The sequence below is a fragment of the Delphinus delphis genome, chromosome 15, assembly GCF_949987515.2.
Source record: "Delphinus delphis chromosome 15, mDelDel1.2, whole genome shotgun sequence".
Classification (NCBI taxonomy): Eukaryota; Metazoa; Chordata; class Mammalia; order Artiodactyla; family Delphinidae; genus Delphinus; species Delphinus delphis.
In genome coordinates this window covers 31713956-31735613 of record NC_082697.1, presented here as the reverse complement: position 1 = coordinate 31735613, position 21658 = coordinate 31713956, and the positions used below count along the sequence as shown (strand labels likewise).

General features: G+C 43.5%; 1 protein-coding gene across 1 annotated transcript in view; it reads left to right on the top strand.

Moving 5' to 3' along the window:
- Positions 1–18657, top strand: part of SLC23A2 (solute carrier family 23 member 2) — a 147914-nt gene extending 129257 nt beyond the window's left edge. Inside the window, exons 11-17 of the mRNA XM_060031194.1 lie at positions 159–315; positions 3863–4010; positions 5134–5239; positions 10618–10747; positions 11436–11573; positions 12428–12523; positions 14097–18657. Of these exons, the coding sequence (XP_059887177.1) occupies positions 159–315; positions 3863–4010; positions 5134–5239; positions 10618–10747; positions 11436–11573; positions 12428–12523; positions 14097–14329 (1008 nt within the window). The 3' untranslated portion in view covers positions 14330–18657. The remainder of the gene's footprint in view (positions 1–158; positions 316–3862; positions 4011–5133; positions 5240–10617; positions 10748–11435; positions 11574–12427; positions 12524–14096) is intronic.
- The last annotated feature ends 3001 nt before the right edge of the window (positions 18658–21658 follow it).

Here is a 21658-nt window from a genome sequence, read left to right as displayed (position 1 = left end):
AAGGAATAGTTTCTAAGCAGATCCCTTATGTATTTTTTCTGCAAAGTACTGATGATGATGGGCTCTGGGGTATGATATTCCGACTGCAGGAAGGCGTCTTTTGCCAACAACCACCACTTCTGTTGGCCTGACAGAGCTTTTTCCTTTGACCACTTCAGATCATCCTGGCCATCCTTGTGTCCTGGCTGCTCTGCTTCATCTTCACAGTAACAGATGTCTTCCCTCCTGATAGCGCGAAGTACGGCTTCTACGCTCGAACTGATGCCAGGCAGGGTGTGCTTCTGGTAGCCCCGTGGTTTAAGGTCCCATACCCATGTAAGTATTCTGGTGGCCAAGAGGGGTCAGGAGCCCACAAGGGCCCAACCTAGAGGAGTTGGAAGTTGGCAGGAGGCTCTTCAACACGAAAGGCCTTCTTTGTCCCAGAGCATGCCCTGGAAGTCTTACCATTCTGGCCCTTAGAGGATTAGACCGCAGAAAAGGGAGGCAGGAGGCTTTGTCCCCAGAGGGCCATAATTAACACACAGAGACTAACCAGCTCCCTTCTCAGGTATACTGGTTGTTTCTTTTGGTTCCACTAAGGGAAAATCCCAGACATAAAGGTGTCTCTTGCCAGATTTGATCTCTGGTGGCCAGGATTTGAGGGCAGCTGCTTAGAAAGGCAAGTACAGAGCTGCACAGTACCCAAGCCACTGAAATGAACAGACTTGAGTGGGAGGGGCCTGAAGATTAGCAGATGGCTCAAGCATGATGGAGTTTGTATAATCTTTTAATGGGTAGCTATAATTATTTTTTAATTTGGTCACAGCTGTCAGGTAAACTAATATTCATTCACAAATGGATGGACGATGGATCTTACGTTATAATTTCAGTGTTGAGTAACTCTTGGCCAGGTGGCAGGGATGTACAATCCCCATCTGTGAGGTATCACTTGGATTCATGTGTAGCGTTTTCTAGACCCCAGCCCCGAAAGTGATTGGTGTGAACCCAGTGATGATTGCATGCTTGTTGTTGTATTGTAAAGAGTCTGTTCCTGGCATTTAAGGTTTTTATTAGAATGGAAACCTGAACTTAGTTGGGTTGTGCCAATTTATGCCCCTGTCCAGCAGTTACATTTTCATATTTTATGACAAGGAGGAAAAGCCAAGGATATTAAGACTGGGTTAGAGATAACTGTTCTAAGGACTTCCCTGGAGGTCCAGTGGCTGGGGCTCTTGTGCTTCCATTGCAGGGGGCACGGGTTCAATTCCTGGTCAGGGAACTAAGATCCCACATGCCATGACATGGCCGAAAAAAAAGAAAAGATAACTGTTCTAAGCATGTTAAATGATAAGGATGCTGGCAGTTGTTCCTTCTGGTCTTGACACATTTACAAACACTGTAAAAAGCTTAGTCTTTCTAAAAAACATTCTCATCAGATTATATGGTATAAGTATGTATTTATGTATACACAAATTCATCCCCCCATTCCCCCCCAGTACATGGTTCATAAACATACATGTAATCTGAGATAAAGTGAGTTTAAAAGTCGATTGGTGAGGGAGTCAGGGGAGGCATGGGAGGGCAGGTAGGAGGAAGCCCCCACGGCACATGCGGGGTGGTCCTCGCTGCCTGTGCATGTGGCTCCCAAGATGAGCACAAATAGAAACACAGAGTGGGGTGTCCAGGAGAACCAGCTGTGCGTGTGTTGAAAGACCAGAGAGATTTTGCTCAGGTACCATGGGGCCCATGCACAAGGAGGCATAACTGAGTTGGACAGGACCTTAATGTCATGACAGCAGAGAGTGCTGTCTGGCTCCTCTTGACAACAGCCCTTGACTGCCACCAGCTTCTCTATTGCCAGAGCTCCCCTAGATAAAGAGCTACTTCCAGAGCCAGAGGATGTAGTCTTATGTACTCTCTAATGATTTGGCTTAATCCAGAGACAAGTTTTCATATATCTAGAGCAGTGGTTCTTAGTCTTTAATATGCTAAGAATTACCTGGATTAGTTGTTAAAATACAGATTTCTGGTCCAAAACGTCAACAGTGCCGAGTTGAGAAACCTGCTATAAAGTAACAAAATAAATTAAAGCTTCTAGATAAGAGGAAAGATGAAATAACAGAATTAAATAGAAGGCTGGAAGCCAGCAGGTTTAAAATTTAAATAAATAATCTGAAGGAAAAGGGAACAAAAATTAAGATTACAAATTTTAAATGTTGAAGAAAATGGAATAAATATTTTTAAAATAAGGACTTCAGGCAAAGGGGAAAAAAATAAGAAAGCAGTAAAAAAGTAAAAAGACAAAAAATAAAAGGCAATTTCTGAAAAATAATAAATGGCAAAATGAAACAAAAATCCAACCCCCAAAATCAAGATACTAAAATGAAACCACAGTGCTACATCAGCAAAGGTAACCATATAAAAGGTTATCTAGAAAACACAAAATGTTGCTTGATAAAGAAATCATCTTCATGAGAAGAATCCATTCCAAACCAATCCAGAGACAAGATGTTGACCAAGCCAGTTGCTGGTGGGTCTGCACCTTGAACCCCTGACCACAGGCTGCCTCTGCACCCCCTGGTCAGCTCCCACAGGGTAAAGTGAGCTCCAGGGAGGAAAAGTTCTGTCTACACATATACTCCAGGCATATTCTGCACATCTTACTTTACATGTCATCTTTTTCTTCCCAAACTTGTGGTTGCTCCCATTACCTATGAGACAGAGACCAAACCCCTCCAGGGGACTGGTCAAGGCCTTCCAAACCTACCTGCCCCATGCTGCACACCCTCCTCTGCTGAGCACTAGCCTATTCCTGCCCAGCTGCATCCATCCACTGATGCTCAGGCTGCTGCCTACCCAGAACACCCTCTCCACCTGTCTCCTGCTCTCCAGGCCCTTCTTGGATAGGGACTGTGCTACTTCCTGACTTCGTAACTGGTACTCATTGTGACCTGGTTTGGATTGCCTTCATTTGAAGTCTAATCATTGCACTGGTTCCAAGATCTTTTAGTGTTCTGATCCCTCAGTACACTGTTGGCCCCTGCACAAGATAACATTTTATACATTTCTTTTTTCACTGTCCTTTCTATTTAGTAGCTCTATTATAACTAATGGTTCAGGGAAAGAAGGTCTAGGTACTTTACAAAGAAGTCTATTCGTTCTAACAGTGAAGGTTCCTCATGCTATTTTTATTAAATAAGATCAATGGTTTTTGGTATCCAAATAGATATACTTTTAAAGAAAAAAAAAACCCTACTAAAAATTAAATCTGGATAGGATACTCAAAATGAAGCTACCTGGGGACTTTGCTTTGCTTTCTTAAAGGAAACTCTTTAATTTTCCATAACATGGTTTACTTAAAAAAAAAAAAAAGTGCTGGAATTATACTAGAGAAGGGTTATCTATACTTTGTGCCATGCTTTACTGTTGGGATTTAAATTTAGCTGGTGATCTTTCATTTGACGCCACCCCCTGGGCAGGAGCACTATTTTGTATCATGCTTGCACAGCAGGGCTAAAAATCCTCTTCATACAAATTCCTATGCCAACAAAGCAGGCTGTGTTGAACTGTAATTTAACAGACACTGAGTGTGGCTTGGAAGCAAGAAGAGAAGCACCCACCTCTTCCAGCCAAACAATTTCTTCTTTTAAATAAAGCAGATCAATCCTGGTTATGGTTGTCTTCATCCAACTCAGAAACTGTTCCCAGGCATATAGTGCACTAGATGACCTAGGTGTAAAAATAAATAGTTTCCATGAGCTTCAAAAATCTGAGTGGATCTTGTAGAGTCCTCTAACATACTGAAGGACTCAACGTCCTGAAAACTTTTGCCTGCCTCTCTAAGAAAGTTCATGAGGCTTTCATGCTTGTTTTCCTTCCTTAGTTCAATGGGGACTGCCCACCATCTCTGCGGCTGGTGTCATCGGCATGCTCAGTGCGGTCGTTGCCAGTATTATCGAGTCTATCGGGGACTACTACGCCTGTGCAAGGCTGTCCTGTGCCCCACCGCCCCCCATCCATGCAATAAACAGGTGCGTTCCTGAGAAAAAACGAGCTCTTCATCGGGCCCAGCGCCTCATAGTTTGCTCTTTGGTTTGGATAACCAAGAGTTTCAACCTGAAGTAGCCAAGCACCAGGGCTCTTTATTGGCTGTTTGTTTTGGACAAGTCACTGCCCCCATTTTGCCCTGATTTTCCTCATCCATAATATGGAGCAGAATTCCCACCCTTCTTCCTCATGGTAACAGTTGTATAAGACATTCTCTGTGAGATCACTCCAGACCTTAAACTCACCAAAACAAGTACCAGATACTGCCATTGTTCTGTGCTTGGTTTGGGTCATGGATGTATTGTCCCCTTTGATTTCTTGTTTTCCCAGCTGTTCTATTCACAGTTACAATTCATATATAGAGAGATAGCAGCAGGAATAAATGAAGTCTGTAGAATCTAGAGGTTTATGAGCTGTGGGGTTTATATTCTCGGCACATCTGGTCTTTAGTTTCTGGATGCTGGGGGCAAATTGGGCCCTATGGAAGCTGCAGAGAAGAGAAAATAGCCCAGATCATTCCGCCTTTCCCAGCCAGCTGCCGCCCTTCCAGAAGGGATTGTGTGTGATGAGATCCAAAGGGCTGGTGTCTTAGCACCTCTTGCATTGGTTCTGTTGGGGTTTAGAGTCCTGGTTTTTCTGTTTTTCTCTAATGGAGTTATTGCATATGAGTAAATTACTTATATACTGATTCTTTTAAAAGTTCTAATGTTTACAAAATTACAAAGCATTTCCTTTCTGATAAAACTATATAGTAATAGGAAAGGAATCAAATCAATGGATGACCCATGTTTGTCTTAGATTCCAACAAATGACTTTATATTTCTGGCTAAAATCTTTTAATTTGGAATAATTTTTAAACATTTGTGTCTGATGTGTGGTTCAGAGATGTACTTCTCAACGTTGAATGAGCATGGAGAATACTGTTAAAATGCAGGTCTTCAGATCTGGGATGGGGCCTGAGAGTCTGCATTGCTAACCCCTCCTGGAGAGTGTGGAGGCTTCAGTTCTGTGGACCCTGCCTTTGGGTCACAACCATTTAGAGTGTATTTCAGAGTATTTCTCCCATGGAATGAATGTTTTTCTTTCCCCCATTCCTTTACGTTTTAGGGGGATTTTCGTGGAGGGTCTCTCCTGTGTTCTCGATGGCATATTTGGTACTGGGAATGGCTCTACTTCATCCAGTCCCAACATTGGAGTTTTGGGAATTACTAAGGTACAAATATTTTTCTAATTAAATGGTTGGGCCTCTAAATGTTGATCCATTTCATTGATTGGTCTGGCCACTGTGAGTTCCAAAAGGATGGCCTCCAATTCCGAGATCATCTTCTTCCCCATCTCTTATTTTTTCATTGATGGGTTTATGGAACGCTGATAGAGGTCTCTTTCGCCTTGACTGACCTGGGTAGGCAGGCACTCTGGTGCTATTCCTTCATACATTCCACAAATTTTTATTAAGCACTGACCCTTTGCTAGGCTACTGTTCTAGGCACTTGGGATACATCAGTGAATAAAAAAGAGAAATATCTCCATCGTCTGTGGAGTTTAGATTCTAGCAGAGGAAGACAAGCAATAAATAGTAAGCATAATAAGTATGACAGAAATATGGGGCAGGGTGGGGGATCAGGAGGGTAAGTGTTAAATCGGGTAGTCAGGCTAAGCCTCGTTGAGAAGATGACTTTGAGCAAAGACCTGATGGAGCTGAAGGAGGGAATTGTGCAGGTACCTGGGGAGGGGCATTCATTCCGGCAGGGCAACCGCCAGTGCAAAGCCTATCATAGGAGCAGGCTGGCACTCTGCAGATCAGCAAGGAGGCTAGTGGGGCAGGAAGCAGAGAGGGAAGTGGGAGTGGGCCTGGTAAGAGCAGATAAGGTTCTTGGGGTAGCTGAGGGCCAGGTCCTGCAGCCCTACAGGCTGCCAGGGGCCGCGTGGAAGAGGGGGCCGCAGGGTGTGACTTGATGTGATTTTTTTTTTTTTTTTAAGAATCACTATGACTGCTATGATGAAAGAAGAACATGGTGGGCGGGAGAGAGGGTAGAAACAGGAGACCAGTTAGGAGATGGCACTAGTTCTAGATGACAAATTATATTACTCATTACAAATAAATCAATCTTACAGTAACACAGTTTTCAAACTGCAGCAGCATCATTCTCTTTCAGATGAAATCGGTTGTGGAGTTAAGTGGCAGCACAAGCCACAGCGAGTCACTCAGATTGAAGCAGTGCCTGGGTCTGAAGTCCTCCCCACTCGTCTCTCCTCCCCACCCCACTCCAAGCACAGACACCACAATCCAGCCTCAGTAAAAAGGAGGCTACTTCTTGGCCTTTCAAATTTACTAGCAAATAAATTTTATATCCCAGTTGCTGTGGGCCAGAGCTTGCTGTTTGCCCAGGGTGTTGAGGAATGCAGCTCGGCCCTGGCCATTGTATGTTGCACAGCTAGACACCGTTAGAACTGGTTCACCACCTAGGGTGGCCTGCATGAGTCAGAGGTCTTCCTCCTGAACTTGAGAACTTGGGGGTGGGCTGGAGCCTTCTAGAACTGTTTGACCTCTTTAAAATTAGAAATCCTCCTCCAGCCCTCTGCAAGATTATATAACCAGATAAAAAGAAACCAGATACTTAGTTTGGTTAATTGTAACTGCAAATCCAAGTGAAAGGGAGCAGGGCATGCACTGTGCAAGCCTGACATGCTGGTTGATTTCCTGTAAGTTGGCCAGGCCATCACAGAGCTCAGCCTCAGGTGTGCTGGTGGTGGCCCCACCTGCTGCCTGTTGCTCCTGGCACATGACGTGTGAGGGCTGCCTGATGGGCACTTCCTCCAGGATGCCTGGGTCCTATTGCTGCCCATGGTGAGAGCAGATGCTGAGCATACAGAGCTAAGGGAAGGGTCAAATGGGCACCAAATGGGGCATAAGCCACTCACTTTTTAGCCAGTTTGCTGCCATGAGCCTGTAGACATATAACTAATCCAAAATAACAGAGTAGTAAAATTATTATAGATGGAGGGACTCTTGGGGAAACAGTTTAACAAGCCAGCTCCCTTTCTGCACCTTTTTAAAACACATCATCACATAATTTAACCAAGGTCACTGTAGGGAGTAAGTAGTGCTGTCATTAAGGTTCCTTCTAAAACTTGACTGAGATGGTTTGGAGAATAATTATCTTTATTATAATTTTGATAGTGCTAGCTTATTCTGAAAAGGCACCCTGCCTGCATTTTTTAATTGAGCCAATTGATCTTACCTCAGAATCCCTTTGGACCCATTTACCCTAGGCAAAGGCCTTATCCATTTGAGAGCAATATCAGCCCTGGAATTGGTTTCCATTGCCCTGACTCACAAGGGGGTATAATTGAGCCATCTACACAGATGTCTTGGGGTGGGGAAGTAGGACTTGCACCAGAAACTTCTCTGTGGCCTGAGCCATGTGGCTGATGGAAGATTCCTGCCCAGGAAAAAGGAAGCACAAGGTTATAGGCAGTATTCTGCCTCTTGTCCAGCTGAAGGACTTGGGACAGTCATTTTCTGATTAGAACTCAGATCTGAAATCTGACAGTTCTAGATCTAGATCTGTGTTATCTAATATGGTAGTCAGTAGTCACATGTGGCTGGTGGCCACAGGAAAGCACAGATACAGAACGTTTCCATCACTGTATGAAATTCTTCCAGACACCACTGTCTGGACCATTGTATCAGACTTCCAGAACAAATAGAAAGAGGGTGATATGTGGCTCTTCCAGAGAATCTACCTCCATTTCCTGGCAACTCCACTGTTTGCTATCCTTTATCCAGTTATGGCGTTCCATGTACAGACATGGACATTCTAACTATTTGATCAGAGTTGAGGCTGCCTACCCCATTGTGTGTTCTGAAGTTCTGAGGGTTGAATGGGTTGGATTCCATGTGCAGGACTTCTCTGCTGAGTGTGTTCCAGTGTCTGTCCCACAGAGAAGGGCAGCATGACATGGTAGGGAGGTGGCTGCTTTGGATCCAGCCTTGGTTCCATCACATTCTCCTAAAGTGACCACGGGCAAGAAACGTCACCTCTCTGAGTTTCTATACCCTTGTCTATAAAGACAACTCGCAAGGTTTTGGAATTAATAACTTGATGTAAAACACTTAGCATGTGCTTAAATAAGCAAAATAGAGATACTGTTATATGATGTTTAGCCCTAAGTTTATTTCTAGGAAGAGTAAACACCATCTTCCCTGGCTGGACTATCTCTTTGATGGTATCCAGAGGGAGATCATTTCTCCTCTGCAGCATACCACCCTGTTGAACACTTTGGAAAGTCAGAAATGCAGTGTCGATTTTTCAGTGGCCCTAGGCAAAGCCACAGTTCAGGAAGGAGATCAGAAGGGAGTCTGGGAGGTGATTCCAGGGAGTGGAGAAAGAGATGTGAAGGCTCCATGTAAGCACCAGCAGGGCAGGGATTTTTAGGGCTGTGTCTCTGGTGTTTGGAACAGAAATGTGTAATAGGCACTCACTTAATGTTTGTCGAACAGAAGAATGGCTAACTTGCTGCTTTTTTTGGACAGCATCTAAGGCAGATCAGCCTTCCTTGCATGGTTTCATAAAAGATTTATTGTTTCAGGCATCCCTAGGGCCAGCTCAGCCCTCCCCCCTGCACACCTAACTGGCCTGACCCTGCTGGGAGGTGGATCCCTCTGTCTGGTTGCTCTTTCTCTTAACTCATGCCTCAAGACCATCTCCAGGGAACCCTCCCCAACTTTTCAGAGTTTTCTCTTCCCACTGGACTCCCACGCAACATAACAATTGCAACAGTACAATTATTTTATCATAAGCTTGTGACTTACTCATCTTTGTATCCACCACCGCCCCCCATCCCAGTTTCCCAAGTGCTGCTCACGTAGTAGGTCCTTGAAAATGCTGAAAAACAAGCTATTTGTAAATGAAAGCCTTCCTAATCATGTATTACAGCCAAGTGTAAGTCACTTTTGCTCTGTTTGCCAGTTTGCATGACCTTTTCACCGCTCCCCTGAACATAGTGGTGGTATAATGGGAGGAACTGTAAATTGGAGTAATGGACGCTAGGCTCCAGTGTCAGCTGTGACTGATTCTAGCTGGACAGCTCAGTAAAAGATTCAATTCTTATTCTGAAATTGACCTTTGGGCACATTGAGAAGCTGTCGGAAGGTCCAGCCCAGCATCATCCAGTAGAACAGTGCAATAGTGGAAATGTTCTGTACCTGCACTATCCCCTGTGGGAGCCCCCAGCCACACATGCCTACTGAGCACTTGAAATGTGACTAGTACAACTGACGGACTGACTTATACATTTCATTTCATTTTAGTTACTTAAAATTTAAGTAGCCATCTTCTATTCACTGTAAGTCATACATAAAGCCCTGTGGACACTATTCCGTTTCTGGAACCTCTTTTATCCAGTTTACGTCCTCAGGATGTTTTCCTGGGAGAGGCAGCACAGAGTAGGGGCCAACAGTGTAGGATTCTTGAGCCCAGTGCTAGCTCCATCTCTCGCTACCTGGGTGACAGTGGACTAGATGAACGCTTCTAGAAGGCAGAGATCAAGCTTAACCAATAAAGTTGGGACCACATGGGAAATGCTTTACATGGTGCTGCAGAAGTCCAGAGTTGGGGAAGCCAAGCCTTGGAATCAAAGAAGGCTTTGCAGAAGAGGTAGCATTGGGGTTGTATTTTGAAGGATGTGTCTGAGAACTGGCCAGAAGGGGGATGAGAACCCGAAGACTTAGGCAGGGGACTGACCTCCCAAGTCACGATGTTAAAGAGGTCACTCCATCATAGTGGAGAGGACATGTGGGCAGAGGAAAGGCCAGAGGCAGCAATTTCAGGTGGGAGGCTGTCAAATAACCTAATGCTTCCCAGGTGCTGTTCAGACTATTTTATATTGCATCTCATTTAATCCTCAAAGCAGAAGCACACCGTTCATTGTTACAGAGATGAGGATCCTGCCACCCAGAGAGGCTAATGCCTGTCTCATAGTTAGAGGTGGAGCAGAGACAGGAGCCAGGCAGCTCCTGCACTCTTTGGTCTCCAGGCTGTGCCACCTCTAATGAGTAATACACCAGGAGGAAAAGTAGTTCCAGAAATGTTTGGGGGTTTTGTCTGATTTGCCAGAACCTAGAAGAGAAGCAGGGGCCAAGTGTAGTTTTTGCATTTGAGACACTAGAAGATCATCCTGGCCAGTGACTGTGGGCATTAGAAACCCAGGACCAGAGCGCAGGAGCAGGTGCACACTGAGGTGACATTGCCCAGGGCTCGGAGACGCAAAGGCTGAGCCCCAGGATCCCCGTAGTCAAGGAGAGCAGAACGGTCAGCTTCTGGCAAGAACCGGATGGGATGGGAACAAGGAAAGGTGGTGGTAATCTTTTTACTCTAGTTGTGTTTATAGTAATATTTATGTGTTTAGAGTATTGAGATCAATCCTCATTGTGAAATGAGACTGAACCCTCTTAACTAAAAGTTTTAAGAGTAATCCAGATTTTGTCTGTGGGTTTTGTCACATTTTCCTGCGGGGCCTGAGTACTTGTGTGTGCTGCTGGAGGGCCTCAAGGTTAACGCCTGTCTCTGCCCTCTGTGTGTCCCACAGGTTGGCAGTCGTCGGGTGATACAGTACGGTGCAGCACTCATGCTGGCGTTAGGCATGATTGGAAAGTTCAGTGCCCTCTTCGCCTCGCTCCCGGATCCTGTGCTTGGCGCCCTCTTCTGTACTCTCTTTGGTAAAATTCCATTTCCTTGATAGCCGGCTTCCTTCTCAGGCTCCTTTTCTTTCTTCACATTTGCTAAGGAATCCCTTCAGTGAGATTGAAGGTAACGATAAATTTCTTTTTTAAAATACAAAAGGATATACCTTAAAAACATATAAACAATATATCACTTTCTGAGTTGAGTTGATGTTAAAGGTAGAATAATTGAGCTAGGAAAAATCAAATTAAATTTTATTCCCTCTAGTTGCCATTTCTAATTGATTTAAACTCAGATATCTTCCCTTCTGGGCCATTTAAAACTGACCATTTTTACGATGGGACTCGATTTGATCTCTGTGCCATTCAGCTATAGTAATCAGGGACTTGATATTTGGGTGCATTTCCCAATGTAATTGAAATTGTTTGAATCAAGTTTTTGAGGGAGAGCCAATGTCCTTAGTTTTTTGCCTGGTCTAAAAAAAGCATAGTGTGATGTTTATGCCCCTTATTTAGGCCCAAATAATGCCTAGGCCGAGGGTCATTTGGATCAGAGACCCAGGTGGTCACATTTTGGTCCCTGTCCTGTCACTACACAGTCTCCCAACCTGTTTCTGATGGGACCAAGAAAGGACATTGTAGGGAGTCTGTCTTCAACAGTGTATCTGTCATCCATGCCATAGGTGAGATAATGGAACTTGTGGTCTAATGTTTTTCTCTCCAGGAATGATCACAGCTGTTGGACTTTCTAACCTGCAGTTCATCGATTTAAATTCTTCCCGGAACCTCTTTGTGCTTGGATTTTCAATCTTCTTTGGGCTTGTCCTTCCAAGTTACCTCAGACAGAACCCTCTCGTCACAGGTAGGGAAAACAGGCCTTGAATCTTGTGGGGAAGTTAGAACCACAGCCAGCACTTCACAAACAGCTCATCACCAGTTGGAGGGTACTTTAGAACTTCAGGAATCATTTTGTTGAATGTTCATCTATGTTTTTCATTTAAATCCCACTTGGCTGAAGCTTATCTGGAAGCCCTTTGCACTCCTAACCACCTGTTTTCCATAGCAGGTGAACCATTTTACATTCCCACCAGGTATGTGGGACACAGTGATTTCTATTTCTCCATATTCTCACCAAACATGTTATTTTTCTGTTGAGGATCATTATATTTTTAAATATAGAAAGTGTGTGAACTTCTGTCTTAATTTATCTCATTCATGTGATAACATCTTTAGAAATAAAGTTGCTCCTAATTAAAAGAAGCTAAGCACTAATTAGTAACCCAGAATTCTGAAGCCCTTCGTTTGATTGCTGACCCCACAAATATTTTTGTTGTCTTGTTATTCACTTCGTAAAATTTTCAACCTTACAACAGCCATCTTTTATATTGATTTTTTTTTAATCTGCAAACAACACCACCCTCCTCCCCCAAAGTCTTCATAGTTCATTACAGGTTGAACGTCACTGTATTAGATTTATCATCTGTGAACCATTGTTAGGAATTTTCCTTATGGAGATAACTTTTGATTATTGTTGAAAGCATTCATAGTAGTTTAACATGTTACTGGCAAAAATTTATCTACACATGCATAGCAGAAATTTACACTTTTATGCACTGTATTGACGGACTGGCAATTAGTGTCCACCCCAGTGTTCCTTTCTAAGTCAAGAGCAGGCCTATTCTGGCTGGCAGTGACCAGTTGCTATGTCATTTTCAGGGATAACAGGAATCGATCAAGTGTTGAATGTTCTTCTCACAACTGCTATGTTTGTAGGAGGCTGTGTGGCTTTTATTTTGGATAACACCATCCCAGGTATGTGGTATATATCAAACATGCTTATTACATATGTGACTTACTTTTTTTGACAAATAAATATGGGAAGCAGGAAGAGTGAATCAGTTCAAAGCAATCACTGGTTAAAACTGTCTTTTCTAAAGTGGTTAAGATGACACTTTCAGCCACCTTTCATGAATCACTTTTTTGCTAATAAACTTAGTTTTTTTTTTTTTCCTTCTTGCTGAATTACATTTAAGAAAAAGCAGGTGAATTCCTTGCATATGGTGAAGTGGCAGCGGGATGCCTTAAGCATGCTCCAGCTGCCTGCCCTTCTGCTCAACCTTGCCTGGAGCTCTGCAGTTTGGCTTTCATTGACTTGTTCACACACTCCTGAGCCAGCTGCTACCAGTGGGCAGCACTTCTTGTGGAGCCTGTCCTTTAAATGAGTCATTGCAGAGGCAGGCCACTGCCAGGACCAGTGCCTGAGAGATGTATGGAGGCAGCTCTCTCTCCAACACCCATAGCCCTTGTTTCACAGCTGGTGCATTCTATGCCAAGTGCTGGGTGATGGACTAGGATGTGATGTCGGCCCTGCCTTGTGGCCTTCCCAGCTTCCTAGAGGAGGCTGCTTTGTATCGTTGTAAAGTGCTGCCATGGACGCACTGGTAGATTCATCCACTGTCAAGGAAGGATGATGTTTATTCTGGAGCTTGAAGGTTTTATTGAGATTTTGCCCGTAACCTACCTCCAAAAAGCCTCAATCAAGAAGAGGTTACTAGGGGCACGAGAGGTGAACACATCTGGCAGAAGGAATCACACACATGAATAGGTGGAAGGTGTTCGATTTGTGGGAGGCCAGCAACATCCTCTTTCCCTCCTAAGTCAGCACTAAGTGAGAGAGAGACAAAGGAGTCAGGCAGATGGAAATTAAAGTCAATTTTATTACTGAAATGCCCATGGGAGAGCATAGCTTATATGTGAGAGGTTCCTAAGCCCTGCACCATAGAGTCAAGCTCAACACCCAGGCTCAGGCAGAGAAGTACATTGTTAGGGCTCCCATGTAGCTAAAAGCAGGTGCCAGTGCTCCTCTCTGCACTGGAAAGATTTTTGAAAAGGAGTCCAGGAGTTGCTGAACCCTGTAGGTCCAGATCTTTCTCCCTGACTCATCTGTCAGGGTACAGAATTGCCAGGAGTGTTATGCCAGTGGCAATTCATCCTCACAGGAGCACAACAAGTGGGGAATATGTGACAAATGCACCCCCCACCCACTGAAATGGAGCAAAACAGTATAAAAAGTGATATGTCTGGATGAGTGGTGGGTGGGTGTGCAATGACCAAGTGGTGAAGGCATTGTGAGATGTAATAATGACTCTGGGCCCCATTTTGCAAGATCAGATCGGCGTTTTAGAGAGAAGTGGTTCTTTTGAGGGATTAGTGATTCTTAGATTTCTGGATTGGGCATCAACTACTCCTCAAGTGTTCTTTGTGTCATCCCATTCCTTTCAATCTATGAGACAGCAGCAGTGGAGAATCTCAATTCTTGGTAGAACTATTTAACTAAACATTCCATTGTTCTGTTTTTGTTTTGTTGTGTGTGTGTGTTCCACAGGTACTCCAGAGGAAAGGGGAATCAGGAAATGGAAGAAGGGCGTGGGCAAAGGGAGCAAGTCTCTTGATGGCATGGAATCCTACGACTTGCCATTTGGCATGAACATTATTAAAAAATACAGATGTTTCAGCTACTTACCCATCAGCCCAACCTTTGCAGGTTACACATGGAAAGGCCTCAGGAAGAGCACTAACAGCCGGAGTTCAGATGAAGACTCGCAGGCCACAGTATAGCCGTAGCTCGCCCTGTGGCCCAGCCGCAGTGAGGCATGAACCTGTAGTTCCTTGCTGAGTAACAAGCAGTAACATATATGTTTGTAGATCTGCATTTACATTGTCCACCCCAGAGCTAAGACAGATTACAAGTAGCTTTTTTGTTGTGGGTTGTGATCCTGTCTAATATGGTGTCTCACCTATCTTTTTATTTAAGCCCTTGACCCTTTGCCCTTGAGAGCATCCATTGCTGGCCGTGGTCACTGAATTTGAAGTTCCTGTCCTCCCGTGGGAGTGGATGCTTAAAGCCCACAGCGATTCCTTGTTTTCAGTCCCCTTCTAATACCCTGTGCTAGCTTTCTTACAGGCCACCTCCAGGGTCCAGGGGCTTTCTGTGCTTGGAAGCACCAGGACCTTCACCTGCAAAGACCTCCTCTGGTCAAGGGACACCAGTATCCTTGCATTGTCAAATGAGATTCTGTGTTCCCTGATACTCCTGTAGGAGGTGGCTGCTGGCCAGTTGAAAACAGTGACATGCTTACCCTATCCCCAAATCTGTGCATGGGTAAAGTCTGTACAGATATAATTAGAATGGAAATTGGGGGATTGGACGGGAAGGGAAGGTACCTTGAAATCAGTATCTGATTCTCAACTACACTTTCTTGGTGCCACCCTGGCCCAAGCTGGGCCAGCACATCTCATATTGGCCTCTTTTTGTTTACTAGTAGCTGAGACACTCTAGCTGGCATTTCTCACTCCTGGCTGGTGTGACGGGTATAGAGTGCCCATGAGGGCACCAAGCAGGTGTTTATGGGAGTCTTGGTTTGCTGACATGTGGATGTCAGTTATTATTGTGTGTATCTATTATTACAAGATTTTATTCCTATTTAATGTTATTGACTATAGATTTTTGAAATCAGTGTTTTTCCATGTGACCCTCTTACCTTACATCCCTATTACTTGTTCCTCACCTCCTATCCCCCATTAAGAAAGGAACCAGCATTTGTAAAGCTGTAGACACCGTCAGGGAAGCTTGTTGTCCTGGCTCTTAAAGGCCAGTAACCATTATTGCGGTTGTGTTTTGTATTGCTTGATACCATGAAAGTGTAAATACATAATGCTTAATCTATTTATCAAAACTGACTACTGGACCAGAGCCCAGAAACCATGGGTTAAGTTATAGTGAATTTGTTTTGTGAAGAAGGGAAGCTGGGGCAGGTGACAAACAGCCGCCATATTGAATGGTGCGGCCTCCTGGTAAATTAATCACTGCAGTTGTGTTGCCATTCATATCTGGCAGTTAAGGCTTAAGGAGACTTTCTGTGAGTTGCCATGTTGAATGTCCACTGGATTTTGATTTTGCAGAGGGGAAGATGAGATCCCCTGGCCAAATGCTGCCTTTCCTGTTTAAGTTATTGCTGAAGGTAGTAAGAAGAGCAGCTGGCAGGCCCCCTCTGTTGAATTCTAATTAATAATATTAAATTGTTTCTGATAAAAATGACTTTTATTGAATTTGGCTTTAAATTTGCAATCAAAGAAAAATCCTGAGTGACCTCGTTTCTTGAGGTAGTGCTTCTTAAGTATTTACCTGGTTGTTTACCAGGCAGTGAGCACATGGCGAACTTCCTGCGCCCGCAACTGGTTCAGCTTACCACACTGGGATGTCTTTGGCAGCAGACAGAATCAGCCTCCTTGATTCCTGTAAAGTTTGGGGCTTTAAGGCCTATTCTGGCAAGAACACTTCAGAGCCACTGCATTGTTTTGCCAAGACCTTCTCGCAGATTAAGTAAAGAACTTAGATTCTAAATTTAAATTTGTATGGTATGTTTTTTTGAAGTGTATTTGGTGCATATTTACTTTAGAAGCACACTGGTTAAATGATTTTCATCCGTTTGACTTGGTAAGCCCTCGAGGCTGACAGCCCTAGTTGTCCCCTTAGTTGCTTAGTTCCTTCTATTTGTATTTTGCTCAGCATCTCCAATTTCTCTCCTCTGAACAATGGGGAAAATTGTAAAACATCCCAGAGATTGCAGTATTCTAGCTCTCTAGATGAGCAGAAGGACCAAATATCCAAATGAAAGCCTCTGAACCATTGGTAATTCAGGAACAAGTTCCTTTCAGCTTAACTTGACCCAGGAATCTTCCCTCCCAGTGGGTAACACTCAGGGCATGTGCTTCAGATGTCTAGGAATCCTCTCCCTTCTGAAAACTCTCCTGGGCTGGGCTTATTGAGAGGTTTCAGATCTGCTGGTCTGGGGCGATATTTTCCATAAGCCTTCAAATGTGCAAAGAAGCCCTGTGCCCACACCTCCTATTGGAAAAAGAGGGTTTTTGCCTTTCTTGTTCCATTGGGGCCAACTTAGGTTCTCTGTCCAAGGTGGGGGAAGGGGACAGGAGATTAGGAAGTCTGTCCTCTGGCTAGCAGATATGCTACAGAATGAGTCTGTAGTTGAAAGAAAAATATATTCATCTGCTTCTTGTGTTTAAGCACACACCTGAAGGGGAGGTTTGGGGGGACACAGTGGCCATGCACGGTCTGTGCCTGTGCACCTCCCACTTGCATTGCTGGGGCCACATACCCACTATGCTTTGGCCAATAGAATGTTTTAGGATATTTTGGATGTGAATGTCCTTGGGCAGGGCATTCACCCTCCAATTCCCACATGAACACCTACCCACCGTTTTCACATTTACATTGGTGATCCTGATGTGGAAAGTAGAAACTTATAAATGGGACAGTAGATGCTGCAATATCACTGTGGTGGCAAGGGCGAACCCACCACTGGTTTTGATAAAATATCTAAATGGTTCACAATGGGAAGTGGCTCCAGTCTTTGTAGGCGATTTCCATTCTCATTCTCACTAGGGAATTAAACATAGATTCATTGATACAGAATCTTTCTTAAGATGATTTCAAATGTTAGATTGTAGTAAGTTTCTTGTGATTGATCAAGGCAAGGGAAGTGGCTTAACCATGGGTCCTGATGGTTTCCCGTTTTCATGGTAACAGATTCACACACAGGATTTGCTTCATACTGTAGAATACTGACTTTCATGATGACAACCTGGTTTATGCATGAATATTACAGTATTTCCATATAGTAAAATAACATTTCTACCCAGGATAATAGTCACAGTTTTCCAGGGAGGGAATGATAATTTTCATGACAATGTCATGTGATGATAGAATTTCTCCATTGATGAATCTTTCGTATGTGTGTATACTTTATTTACCCATGCATATATTTTATGACCATGAGCTAAGTTGTTATTTCTTTAATTCATGTCTCTGCTGAAATATTGGTACTAGCAACTTAGACTTGAAGTTGGCAACTGTAATCTTCCATAATATCGATGCCACAAAAGTGGTCAGGCCAGATAGGAGACGAACAAGGAGCTGTGGCGGAAGCCTCATCAGAACCTGTCTGGCGCAAAGAAAGGCAGCATCCTGCACACTCACCCCCACGGCTTGGGGTGGATGCTCAGCTGCAGGCAGCAGGCCTGGCATGACTGTTGCTGCCCCCTGGTGTGCTCACCCAGCTGTGCCCCCTGGACACGGTGGCAGCCTGAGCTCTCACAGGGCCCAGGGAGCCACTGTTGGCTTTAGGGAAACACCTGGGGCCTCACATGCCATGCGTGTTGTGGTCTGTCCCCTTATGATTTTGACACAGAGAATAGGATCTCCCCCACCCTCCACCCCTCCCGCAGTCACAACTGGAGTAGTGCAAGAAGATTGCCCGTTTTTGCCCGCGTTCAGCATCTGCCCATGGACCTGTGAAGCACATTAGCGCAGAGGATCCCTTTTCAGCAGCCTCCACACATTCCTGTCCTTTTAGTCTGTTCTTGACTGTGCCTCGTCTTCACTCTACACTAGTAACATCCAGCCTCCTTAGAATTGCTCGGTGTGTTTCCCAACACTTAGGACACCCTTCCCAATGGTGCCGTCTTACTGACAGTCAAGTTAATACCCTTTTTGTTCGTTCGTAACAACCTTTGTTTGACATGTTAATAAATTTCTGACTGTTCTTAAAACAGTGGGGATGCCTATATTTTCCTTAAGTTTTTGTGACTGACTTTGGCTATATACCTTTCTGGGATTTCTGTTTGTTTTTTATTTTGCATACTGAGGGTATTTGGGGTGGGGTTGTTTTTTGAGATGTCTAATTATTTTATGGAGTTTTTAAAAAGAATTTTCATATTGTTTTTCTAACATGGCTTCATTAAACGTTTAAGTATTTTAAAAATATGTAATATTTGGACCAGATGTTGTGAATAATAGTAGAGATAAAGCTATTTTATTCTGTATTTTTAAAACTGTTCCGTAAAAATAAAAGCTCTCCTGGACACAGTTCTGCTGTTCACATACCTTCTTTGGCTGGTCTTTAAAGAAACCTGTCATTATTTAAAAGTCATCACTTAGGGGAGGAAACTTGACTAGTAAAAAGTTTAGTTCAACAAGTTCACCTTTGTTAGATACATTGAAGACTCAAAGGAGGAAAGCAGTTGTTGAAGTATCATTGGCCCCCACAGCTAGAGAACCACGGTGGGCTCCTTGGGAGGATGCCCAAGGGGGAAGGGAGACCTTGGTTAGAGGATGCACTCATGCTGGACTTCGGCGTGAAATTATGAGTCTCTTAGTAAGTTAGTGACATCTGGAGGCTGGAGACCTTTTAGGGACCAGAAAGGCTGTCGTGTCCACACAGTGGAATCAAAGCCTCCAGAGCAGTCTTGGGCCCTTCAGGCCGACTATTTAGGCTGGGACAGGAAATGCTGAAGTGTTGGTGCCAGAAAAAGCTCAGAGCCAAGCCTGAGGGCAGTGAGTGACAGCTCATTCAGTCAGAGGCATGGCTCCTGGTGGGGTATGAAGACAAGTCCAGAAGTGTTTAATTGGTGTGTTTCTTAATTTAGAACAAACTTAGAACTCCTCCATCCCCATCTCTATCCCTGGTTTGTCTCTAGCAGTTTCAGCCATAGTGACCACCACAGCCACTCCCATAGGGTGTTCAACCTACTGCTTCCTGTTCCCAGTATCCTGACCTGTGAGCCACTGCTAGGCATCCAGTTACAAGGTGATAATGTCTTACCTTACACTATATACATGCGGAAAATATATGTGAGGTATTTAAAAAAGAATACCCATGTTCTCACCCCCAGTTGGGACAACAGCACATTTCAGTACTAAAGGCCCTGCCACCCCCAACCCCATGGGCCTCTCTCCTGGTACATCCCCATTTGGGTTTATCCTTTTCTTTTCTTCACAATTTTGCCATATATATGCATCCCTAAAAATTTACTGTTTAGTTTTGCGTGTTTTGGGACATTATGTAAAAGGTGTATGTATTGTCACATATTACTCATTGTGAGATTCTTTCATGTTGGTACATAACTGATGTAGTTCATTCATCTTCACTGCTGGATAGTAAAACTTAAGAGTGACAAAGACAAAAATAATTCTGAAAGCTTCCAGAGAGAATGAGCAAAAACGAAGCCCTTTAAAGCTGGGAACCCATGGACACCAGATTTTCCAACAGCAGCCCTGTTTGTGGAGTTACATTTTTAAGGACTGAAGAAAAAGAACTTTGAACTTAGAATTTTATGTCTAGCCACTCAAAGGCCCCCATTTAAATACTTTGGATGAAGTACTTAAATATGAGGAAAAACAAACCTAGGAAGTACTGTACGAGATAACTGAGGGAAAGGTGAGCAGTAAAGATCTGGGTAAACTTGCATCTTGGTCCTTTATGGCAGCTCTCAGGGAACCATAGACTGGGTGGCTTAGAAACAAAAAATTTCTCACAGTTTTGGAGGCTAGAAATATTGGCATGGCAGATTCGGTATCTGGTGAGGACCTGATTTGGAGATAGCCATCTTCTCTCTGTGTCTTTACGTGGTGGAATGGGCAAAAGATCAAGCTCTTTGAGGCTCTTTTATGAGGGCACTACTCCCATTCGAGAGGGCTTCAACCTCATGACCTAATCACCTCCCAAAGGCCCCACCTCCTAATACCAACACACTGGGGATTAGGTTTCAACAGATGAATTTGGGTGGACACAAACAGTCTATATAACACCTGGTCATTAAAATGTAGTGAAGGCCAAAGGAAAGAAAAAATACCCATAATGTGCTCAAATTATAATTCCAGGCCATATCAACTTGGTGATGGGAGAAGAGAGGAGACTTACAGAGATGAGAGAAACAAGCCCAAATGTACCAACTATAACAAGCCTAACTGTAAATGGACTAAACTTGCCAATTAAAAGATAGTTTGTTAGGCCAGATAACAGAACAAAATCCTGATAATATGCTGTTTACAACACTGAGCTCAAAAGTGTGGCTGTGATTGTTGAAGGCTGGAGCAACTTATGTTCAGAAGTTGATAGTGGCTTAGAAACTATAAAAGTTTTATAGTTTTATGTGTGTTGAATCTAATACTAAAATATCTGGCTTGTAGTTTGCATGTCTAATTCTAGAAATTAATTTTTTGGTATATTTTACAAAAGTCTTAACCTATAATGGATTGGGAAAAACAAAAACCAATTGCTCCTTCACCACAGATATGTTTAGAAGCACTGTTTACACGAGACTGGTTTACATAAGGATGTGCAAAATTGCAAGTAAAAGAATGGGGGAAAAATCACATGGGGCAAATACTAACCATCTATTATATTATTTTCAGACAAATCCTAAGACAAAAAAAAAAATTGTTAAGGATAGGGAGGTTCTGGGAGTTCCCTGGTGGTTAGGACTCAGTGCTTTCACTGCCGTGTGCCTGGGTTCAAGCCCTGGTCGGGGAAGTAAGATCCTGCAAGCTGCACAGCATAAACAAAAGCGGGGAGAAAAAAAGGATAGGAAGGTTCAATTTACAAAGAGGAGTCAATATTAAGCACATGCACCTAATCAGATAGCCTCAAAACTTATGCAGTGTAAATGGACAGAACTACAGGAAGAAATTGGTAAGTCCACGTGCCAGTGGGAGGTTCCAATACTTCCCTTTGATAGGTCAGGCAGACAAAAGCTAAACAAGGTTAAGTGACCAAAGGGCATGTTTAGAATTCTGCATCCAACAATTAGAGAGTACACATTCCTCACAAGCACTCAAGGATGTTTCTAAAAGCTGTTCGTGTTCTAGGCACTAAAGCAAGCCTCAAAATTTTTTCAAAAATGGAAATCATATGGAATATGTTCCATAACTATACACAATGTTAGAAGTTAATAAATTTTAAAATCTCTATGTATTTGGATGTATAAAATATTGCTAAATAACTTGTTAGTTAGAGAAGAAACCAATAATGGACATGTTCTTTAATGAAGTTTATTGCTTGTCCCCTGTTGGTTCTGTTCGTGCATTCT